This window comes from Eimeria acervulina, genomic scaffold (assembly GCF_000499425.1).
Source record: "Eimeria acervulina Houghton genomic scaffold, Eah_scaff76, whole genome shotgun sequence".
NCBI classification, from domain to species: Eukaryota; Apicomplexa; class Conoidasida; order Eucoccidiorida; family Eimeriidae; genus Eimeria; species Eimeria acervulina.
This window is the reverse complement of record NW_013549613.1, coordinates 36706-46428: the sequence shown is the minus strand read 5'-3', so window position 1 is coordinate 46428 and position 9723 is coordinate 36706. Positions and strand designations below refer to the sequence as shown.

Here is a 9723-nt window from a genome sequence, read left to right as displayed (position 1 = left end):
CCAGAACTGCTGCGGGTGACGGAAGGGCCCCCGCGGCCCCCAGAACTGCTGCGGGTGACGGAAGGGCCCCCGCGGCCCCGTGTGCTGCTGCGGATGATGGAAGGGCCCCCCAGGTACTCCAGTGTGCTGCTGTTGAAGCCCCCAAGGCCCTGGGTGCGGTGGCCTCTGAGGATGGGGGACGAGCAAAAGTACTGGCGGCGGAGCAACAGGCACTCCCACGACAACGGGGACGGGTTGCATGGGGGGAAAATGTGGAGGAATGGCTCTCGGGACGGTGTCGGGCCTTGGCCCTTGTGGTCCTTGTACGAGCTGCCATTGTGTTGCTGCTTGGGGTCCTGGCACTGCATCCCCTGGAAGCGGGTACGGTTCGGGCCTCTCTGCAGCAGGCAAAGCAACTTCTTGTTCCTGGCGCTGGTCACCCCAGCGCAACCCGAGCTCCGCTCCCTCGGGTTCTCCTCTACCGCCTCTACGAGCAGCAACAGGATCAGGGCCTCTATCGCGACGGTGTAATGCATCTCCGGGAAAAGCGTCTGCTCGTTGCCCTGTGTGCTGGTCATGCTTATTCTTTTTGTAGTGTCTTCTGGCATGTTTACCAGCTGCGTCTGCTGCTCTTTTGATGGCTTCTGCCTTCTCTCTGGTGTCTCTTTCGTCCCCTGGTGCGTTGGAAAGATCCACGTGTACGTTAGTAAATAAAAACCCTTCACCATGAAGACCCTGAATGTAACGCAGCAGCTTGCCCGAAGCCGGACTTCCCAGAGTGTGGACGATCCTCTCCGTAGTGACGGCCCCCACCTCCGCGGTCAACTGTGCAATTCCAGCAAGGGGAAGAACTGGTGGGTCGCCTGCCACGGACTGGAACAAAGTGTTTACACTAGTGCCCGCTGCCGCCAGTGCAGCTGCTGCTAGGGGCATAGTATTCTTTAATTGGCCCGCCCTGTGGGTTACCCGGACGGTAGGGGAATTTCCCCTGTCGTGCATACGCTCAAAAACTGAACGCAGGCCGTCCAAGACAATAGTTTCTTGCCGATCCATTTCGGAACGGGCACCCAAAGCGTCTGCAAAACGTATGCAGGCCTCAATTGCCTTCTGCCTTGAAGTCTCTTCCCCTGAAGTGGAGAAAGGCGTCATTGCTACTACTTCAACTAAAGCAAGCTTCAAAACAGTCATCCCTACTGTCCGTGACCTGCCTAAAGCGAGGCTACTGCAACGCGTCCGGCAGTAATTGACCAACTCACTCCAGCAACTCCACCATTTTCCCAGAAAGGGACAATACCCGATTGTTTCGCCGGGGCCTCGAGGCCACAGCAAAGGTGTTCGAGGAGTCCTCTGCGGTTCCCAGAGGTCCAGCTCTCCTGTAGCTCCTCCTCCTGGCTCTGCGTCTCCTTCTGCCTCTGCATCTGCTTCGCCTGATGCTGCTCCTTCTCCTCCTGCCTCTGCATCTGCTTCGCCTGATGCTTCTTCTCCTCCTCCTGCTGCTCCTGCTACTGCTCCTTCTGTTTCTGTTTCTCCGTCAGTGTCTTCACAGGGTCCTTCACCCTCTCGGGATGAGAGGCTCCTTTGGTGGCCCCAGGCCGAGGCTAACTTCGTGTTGCGGGAGATATAAACACCGCAAGAGAGCAGCAGAAACACGACGACTAGCAGAGAAGCAGCAGCTGCTGCTGCAGCCACTGCAGAAGTACCGCCTAGGGGCCCCCTGCGCCCTCTCGGAGGCCTCGAATAGTTCCAGAGATGATTACGTATGCTATTAGAACCGCCAAATGATAAACTATCTTCATTAGTAGGACCCCAACTGTGGCCTTCTTTCCCCAGAGCATTTCCGTCGAGGTGCGCATGCACAGAGGTTCCCGCCCCCGAAAGATTTCTACCAGTGGGAACAGAAGCAGTAGGGGTCCCAACAACATCATCAAACGCCGCTGACGGCTGCTGCTGCTGCAGTAGCAGCAGCACGAGCAGCAACAGAGAGGACCGCGACCTCAACCGTATCTTCCAGAGGTCCCTCAAACTGCCCTCTAGAGAGCGCCGCATCATGCATCTGCTGCTCCTAAAACGGAATGAAGAAACAATAGGAAAAAACAATTCAAATAATACGGGGGGTTAACGGACAAACGCCCAAGGGGAGCAGCTGCTTCAGGGCCCCTTGGTAGTGCTGCAGCGGAGCGGCTTACTGCTGCTACTGCTGCTGTAGATTATTGTTGCCTCTGCAGCTGCTGTTGATACCTTTTCTGCCCCTGCTGCTGTTTTTGCTGCTGCTCGGGCGAGCGGGGTCTGGGGTAAAAGAAACAGGAGAGGAGGCAGAGAAGGATGCGGGCCAGCCTATAGCTTACAAACGAGGAGGAAGACAGTATGAGAAAGATTCATACAGAAGACACAGAAGGAGAGAGGTCACATGTAGACTCCTGATGGGCCTAAGAGATAATAACAGGTGAAGGGACCAGCAACCACAGAGACACTAAAACATGCCCAGCAGCTCGGGAGAGAGCAACGAGACGATATCGGCCACAGAAGGCACCAAAATGACAGCTGCACTACTGAAAATAAACAAAGAATAAAAGGCCGGGAGGGTGAGAAGCCGCTCAAGTGAATGGAGCAGGGGATGAAATGACACTGCCTACAGCAGCAACTGCATTAACAAACACATAACTAAGGCAAGACCCCACCAGGATCTGCACAATCAAAAAACAGCATCTGCCAAATGAAATTAAACAAATAAAATGTTCTACAAGCAACAGCATACATGCCTCAATTACCCATGCTCGAAGGCCCACCCACTCCACTAGTATCTGGGGCTCTCCTCGGTAGCCAACAACAGCTGCGTAATTGGTTATTATTAGACCGAAAGAAGCAAATAACGTTAAATTAATTCGTCACAAGCAAAACATGAATAGCTGGGCAATGTAATGTTGAACGAACGACCTTCCTGGCCTCCTCTGTGCACCGTAGCACGGTAGGGAACGGGAGGGACACCAGCGAAGCAAGGGAAACAACCAAAAACAACTCTGACGGATCGTCTTCTTCATGTGGATCTCTTTCTATTCGTTACAAAACAAGGAAAGCTTTCCCACAAGGAGAAATGGACGCAGAGGACGGAGGATAATGCTACAACAACAGGATTTGCAAATTGAGACCCGAGAACCCCTCTCCTGCTACGCATATACTCTTTTTGAACTTAACATTATGTGTACTTCTCCTTTCGTAATGACTTGCTACCGAGGGTCAAGGAACAGGTCTAACAACTGTTTACTCCGTCAATACGTACACCAAAAGGAGGCTTGCAGCGTCTCAATGCACGAACAGTCCATCTATCGGAGGACCGTAGTTAGCTGAAATCAAGCGAAAAGAGTTGAGGAAAAGATTTAGTCAAATAGCAACTGGCCTCCTATCCCCAGACCCTTTGAGCACAGCAACCCAGTGGCCAATGTATGGGAAGGAACTGCTTGGCGAGTAATGCCTCAAGGCACCTTCGAATGCAACAACCGCTAACCCCCCCCTTTTCCGTTTGCACTAACGCCGTATACGTAACTCTTTTGTCTCTCCTGCGGTTCACGATAGTTCTGGGGTAGCATGCTTATCGGGACAAGTAGGAGCAACGAACCCTACCTCCAAAGAAGTGCATGGCAGTGGCTCGTACCGAAGGTGTTTTAATTATACTAGACGTTCAATACACCGCCACTAGTCTAAGAAATTCCGTAGATATTCTTCCTACACTGTCTCAGCACTTCATCCTTTCCTCCGCGTGACTCGGGAAGATTCACTGATCAGGATCTGCCTTCCGCGGGGAAGGCAAACAACAGCTGGGCGCCTCATCGCATTGGAACGAGCACGTTATCCCAGCACATCCAGCGGAAGTTAGTCTTCCCGGGAAAACAATGCACTAAGAATGCCCGCCCCTTATCTAGCCAACCAAATAAAACTGGCGCTGTTTTTTGGAACAGAGCTTTGCTGAAGGCCACATGACGGTGCCCCTGTCCTTGAAACAGGGGGACCACCATGTGGCATCCTCTGTTGTTCCGTCGTTGCGTGTACTTTACAGAACTCGACAGCTAGCAATCCCAACCTGTTCAAGTTCAGATGGTGCTGAATCTACAGCGCAACACGCCAATTGCTATGTTGGGCACGTTGTCCAGATACTTGTTGCCGGTCCAGCCTTCTACTGAACAGGGTTTTGGTTGTAAGCGTACCAAGTTTATGCACTGGCGCACGAATTTAGAGATCCAGTTTCTTTGAGGCGTGAATCAGTAACACCGCCACCTCTTGAGCGATATATGCCCCTTTTTTTGATGAATATTGAAGCACCATTGCCGTGCGCCAGCCAACAGCTTCCGTTGTTGAAAAGCACAAGTGCTCCAATGATCAATACAGCCAGTAAAAAGGAATAACAGCAGAAGCAAGGTAAACGACTGCAACGGTATAACCAAAAAGTGCGTAATCACTAGGGAATGAACGTGCCCTTCCTTGGGAGCCAATGACGCAGACAGGAGGGGCAAAAACGGCTGCATGGGGTGCTGCTGCTTTGCGCAGAGCGATAGATAACGCTACAAAAGCTGGGCATTACACACTTTTGGGTGAGCATACAGCTCCAACATACTAAAACCCCTGAGGCGTAGAACAGGAGGTTGGTAGATGCTCGCCCCTACAAGCTGCTGTTGTTGCCCCAGCGTTGCTGCTATCCCTGCTGACGTTGCAGTTGCTGCAGTTGCTTCAGCTGCGTTTCTGATCTGCGGCTTTTGTATGCGTCCTCCTCCGTGGGAGGCGCACTTACGGTATCCTTGGCGCAGCAAAAACAACAATTGCACTCGCCGCACGGGTTGCTGAAGCAGTTACAACCGTACGCGCAGCAGTAACAGTGGCAGCAGCGACTGGAGAAGTATGGAAGCATTAATGCCACTCTCACACCTTCCAAGCCTCTCGTCCTTTCCTTTGGGCAGTATCAATGGACTTTGCGAAATTCGCGTCTACTGTTTCCTGCGGAAGCTCCCGAAAGCCTCGTCCTTATCTTTTGGGGGACCACTCTCCCCCAAAGATACTACCCACGGACGCGCAACAACAAGCACTACCTATGCCTCCAATGCCCCCCCTGGCTAACTGTACTACCGGTTTTATTGTTTCAGCGAGGATATTCTACTCATTGCTCAATCAGTAGCAAATGTTAGTGCAGCATCTGGTAGAGGGCGGTCAGCTACCACGACAAGCGAAGCCACCGCTGCTACTGACCAAATTACCGAGCGCTCACCCCCCTTTGGGATCCCCGCATTGAAAGGCAAATAAATGGGCGTTTGGGTGGACTCTGCATGGTGGCGAAAGGAAACTTGAAAGAGGTTTTCCCGTCCAAGGCTGCAATCGCGCAGTTCCGCTCCCTAGAGACCTATTATCCCAAACCTACCTGGTACACCAGAGGATAGGCCAACGTAGTAAACACAAGAATAAGGGAACCTCGCCACAGCGAGCGATATAGCCCGCCTATGACACATATACTAGCCGCATCAGGTGACAAGGGCTATAGATGGGACTGCATGCGACGAAGAATGAGCGAACTCGCCGCCCCTTCAACGGGAGATGTGACGAGCGCCAGCGCTGTCAGGCGCACACAAGAAAATCTCTTTTTTCTTTGCACATAATGGCAAGACTTCGAAAAGGGACTTCTTACCAACTTAATGCCGATTAGTCTATCTTGCGCATGATGGCGAGACTTCGGGAAATGCCAGAATTTGTCGGTCGCCGCGATGCTTCTGAGTGAATTGAATCACCAGCATCCTGGTCAGAAAAGTCTTGTGATGGTTGGGAATCAGAATCTGTGGGGGGAAAGCCTTACATGACTATGGCCACTACCTATCTGCTCTCCCGAAGAAGTATGTGCTAGGAGTACTACACCGCGATGGAGTCCACGAGCGACAGGGATAATTCCCTCTTAGACCATCTCGGCGCCGCTTTTTTCGATGCCCTTCTTTCTGAGTTTCTGGGGGGCGTGAGGCGGCCACATATGGCGTGTTTTTGCTGCTAGCGAGATCGTACCTATTGGCCCCCCGAGACCAGTCCGGCGCTCTATAGGGTTTGTAAGGCATCTACACGGGCCCCCCCTCTAGCCCCAACGGAACTTCACGCTGATTGTGGGCATCCTTTCCAGCATTCAACACCTCACGGTACTGGAAAGCGGGTACTTCCCTTAGCCTCGTAACTATGATAATAAAAGTGTTACGTACCATTAGTTGGTACATATCATAAAAGGAGTCCGGTTCTCGCAATGCGAGGATATCAAATGCTACTAGGAGAGCTGAGTAATGCGGTCAGTGGCCTCGATGGCATCGCGTGTGGGGGTATGGGACCGTTCTCGCGCTCCCACCAGCTGCTGCATGAACATTTGCTGTTGATAGAGCAGTGAGCAAAACATCACCACTGAAGATACTGAACCACTAGAGTTATCCATGGAGGTCATTGGAGACATAGGCGGTGCGTGTGGCTAGTCTCTTTCGGGCCCGCGGGGGTTGGGGGGGGTGATGCCTCTCGGCAGTCCATGATAGACTGCTTGCTATTAATTTGGCATAAAGCCCCTTTTGGAAGCCTCGCGAAAATGCGCAAAAAATGGCTTGTTTTCTAACTTGTGCTTGACAGCGCGGGCCTTCCCAATGAGCTGAAGGTGCGGCGATATGGCTCACCTTCTTTCGCATGCAGTCCGATATATAGTGTCAGTCAGCTGGAGCGTCTCAGTGTTTCACAAGGCGGGCTGTAGAGCTCGCTATTGCGAGGCAGTCCAAAATATGCTCGAATTTGTCGATCGGTGACTCCTGCTTAGGGGACTGAGCCAATGAGCACAATCGGCAATACCCTGCGCAGAATAGTTATCCAATGGTGCAGGATCAGAATCTGTGGAGGAAGTCATTTTATGACTAAGGTATTCACCTACATTCGCTCTCAAAGAAGGGCTCGGACTACTAGACCTCGACGGAGCCCACCAGCAACAGGCGTAACTCCTCCTTACACCACCTCTACGCCGCATGTCGGCGGCCAGAGGCCAGCCGAGGAGTGGTCCCGCTTGGCAGTCCATGACAGAGTGCTCGGTGCTCACTTGGTAACTAGCATCTTATAGAAGTGTTGCCATCATACGCAGGGGAGAAAGATGTTTTCTAGCTTGCGCTTGACAGAGCCCGGTCCTCCCCACATCGCTCGCTGAGGTTGCTGCGGAATCACCCACTTCGTCTCATCCATTCCCATCTACAGTCCGATTCATCTGTTGCGTCTCGACAATGTTTCATAGCGCAGTCTGCAGAGGTCGTTATTGCGAGGTTTTTTCGCGGGGGCGCCATTCATTCTTTGTCGCTTCTTGGGTTTTCCGTGCCACCTCGACCGCTGTTATGCCGGATAAAATCGGGATAATAGCTCTCCAGAGTGATGATGTGCGCGACAGAAACCCTCACTTGGGGCGGTAAAACCTCTTCCTAATGTCCTTTGGCTTCCATTCGCTGAATCCACTCAAACAGCCATGTAACCGGTCGAGATGCGATGTGCATCTCGACCGGTTACATGGAGCAGTGTCTATCCACTCCCACTGTCAATCATTGATAGATTACTCCATATTAACGTGGCACAGTTTAGCAAGTTAATACGGATTAGTCTATCATGGACTCCCAAGAGCGATCACTGCCCCCAACCCCTCCCCACCCACAAGGCGCTAGCCAACGATGCGCTGTCACACGCTCTACCTATTCCACCAATGCGTTCCATGACTAACTCAAGTAAAAATTCTGGTTTTCTACCGGAGCCGTTTTACTGATTGCTCGACCAACGCCAATTGTTAGTGCAGCAGTTGGTAGGGGTGCGACAGTGGTCATCTACCCTCACACGCCAACCCACCGTTGCCACTGACACCACCGCCTTACCCAGCGCTCCCAGTAGCCTTTGGGATCCCCGCATTGCGAGAACAGGACACTATTCCAATGGTGCGTACTACTTTTATCATTGCTACGAAGATGAGGGAAATAGCCGCTTCGCAATACGCTTCGCAATACAGTGACGTGTTGAATGCTGCGACGGCAGCCCACGATTAGCATGGAGTTCTTTTGGGGTTAGAGATGGAGCCTGCTTAGACGCCCTACAAACCCTTTCGAGTGCAGAGGTTATCTCGGGAGTACTGCGATAGGTAGGGCAGCGCTAGGAGTTGAAGTGGCCGCTCCATTAGCCTCAACAAGAGCAAGAAGGAAGCGTAGGCATCCACTAGCGACAGAAATGCAGTACTTACAGACATAGAAAAAAGGCATTCAAGGATTCAACAATGTATTCAAAGTACTGTGGCTATAGATTAAGATTTCGTCGCTGAAACTCAGAAATTATGACGAAGCTACATAAGAAAGAAATAATCTTTGCAAGGTTCAGCATTCAAGCTACCTGTACCTCTCTGACAACTACAGCCATAGCCAGAGATAGTAATAAAGTGGCAACGGAGGAAGGGCAAGGGTTTTAAGAGAGAGGGGAGCTGAGAACGCCTGCGCCACAGTTGCAGAATCCATCCTCTTCGCTCGCACACAGTGTATAGCTATACGTAAAGATACATATATATAATATTATATAATAATAATAATATTCTATTAATAATACTAGTACTACAAATAATATGTATATATACAATATATATAACATATGGACCTGAAAACCAAGGGCTGTTGTAGCTGGTTAGGTAGTCTGCTACGTAGCTGTCACCTTTCGATTGTATAGAAGGAGATGTTTGCTTTCTCCATTGAAATACACACATTCCCTGCTTCTCCTCCTCGCGTCTAAAGGCTGCGCGGCTGCTGTTCCTTGCATGCCTCTTGAAGCCTCTAACAGCGGCAGCAAAGTGCACCAGTATCCACTATTATTATTATATTGCACTCTCCCTAGATACCCCGTTGAGTACAGCTGGGCAAGCATGAAGACAAAATTAAACATAAGATAGTCATCTACACTCGCAGCCGTCAAGGACACGTTAACACGAGACAGGAGAAAGGGCTAATCTTTCAACGGTAGCGGCTGCTACTGCTGATGCTTCTGCTTCCGCTAAAGCTACTGACTGTACTGCCGCTACTTCCGCAGCAGCCAGTAAGTGTTTCTGGTGCTTCTGCTGCTTCGGTATCCTCTGCAGCAGCAGTTGCTTATCAGGGTTTCCTGCTGCTGCAGTTGGATGCCTTGCGAAGACAACCCTCCCCCTCTATCCCTCTACTATTGTTTTGCTGCACAGGAATTTGGTGCAAAGCGGTTTGCTGCTGAGCAGATGCGCTCTAGCAGCAGAAATAAAAACGACACAAAAAGCAACGGCAATCATGAAACAAACATGAAAGAAAACACACAATATAATTGCAGCCCTCTCCCCTCCACTGCAATAATGCTTGGAGGAGTTCCGTGGGGCCGATGTGATAGCTGACTGCATGAATGAGATTTTATTGGCTTTGTTTTTCTTTGAATCTGTAGCTCAGTGAACAAACAAAACTTAATAATGTTTGAATTCGCTGCTTTCTCTTTTTTAACCCGCAGTGGATCAGCCTTTGCTGCTCCAGGCACTTATTATATGTTCCTTTGTCTAAACATTGCCCCAATCCTTTGCTTGTGGCTTATTTATTTATTTATTGTAATTCGTTCTTCTACTTCGGTGCGGGTTTTGTCTGTCTAAGCTTCTTCCTACATGCCTGTTCTGATGCTGCACCTCCTATTTTCTCCTCTCCTTCTCATTGACCCTGCCACTGTTGAAGAGGCGCTTCT

General features: G+C 50.9%; 1 protein-coding gene across 1 annotated transcript in view; it reads right to left on the bottom strand.

Annotated features, from left to right (window-relative positions):
- EAH_00013370 (hypothetical protein, conserved) overlaps positions 1-2025 on the bottom strand; it is a gene marked incomplete at both ends in the record, with an annotated part of 3437 nt that extends 1412 nt beyond the window's left edge. Inside the window, one exon of the mRNA XM_013394489.1 lies at positions 118-2025. Within this exon, the coding sequence (XP_013249943.1) occupies positions 118-2025 (1908 nt within the window). The remainder of the gene's footprint in view (positions 1-117) is intronic.
- Between the last annotated feature and the right edge of the window lie 7698 nt (positions 2026-9723).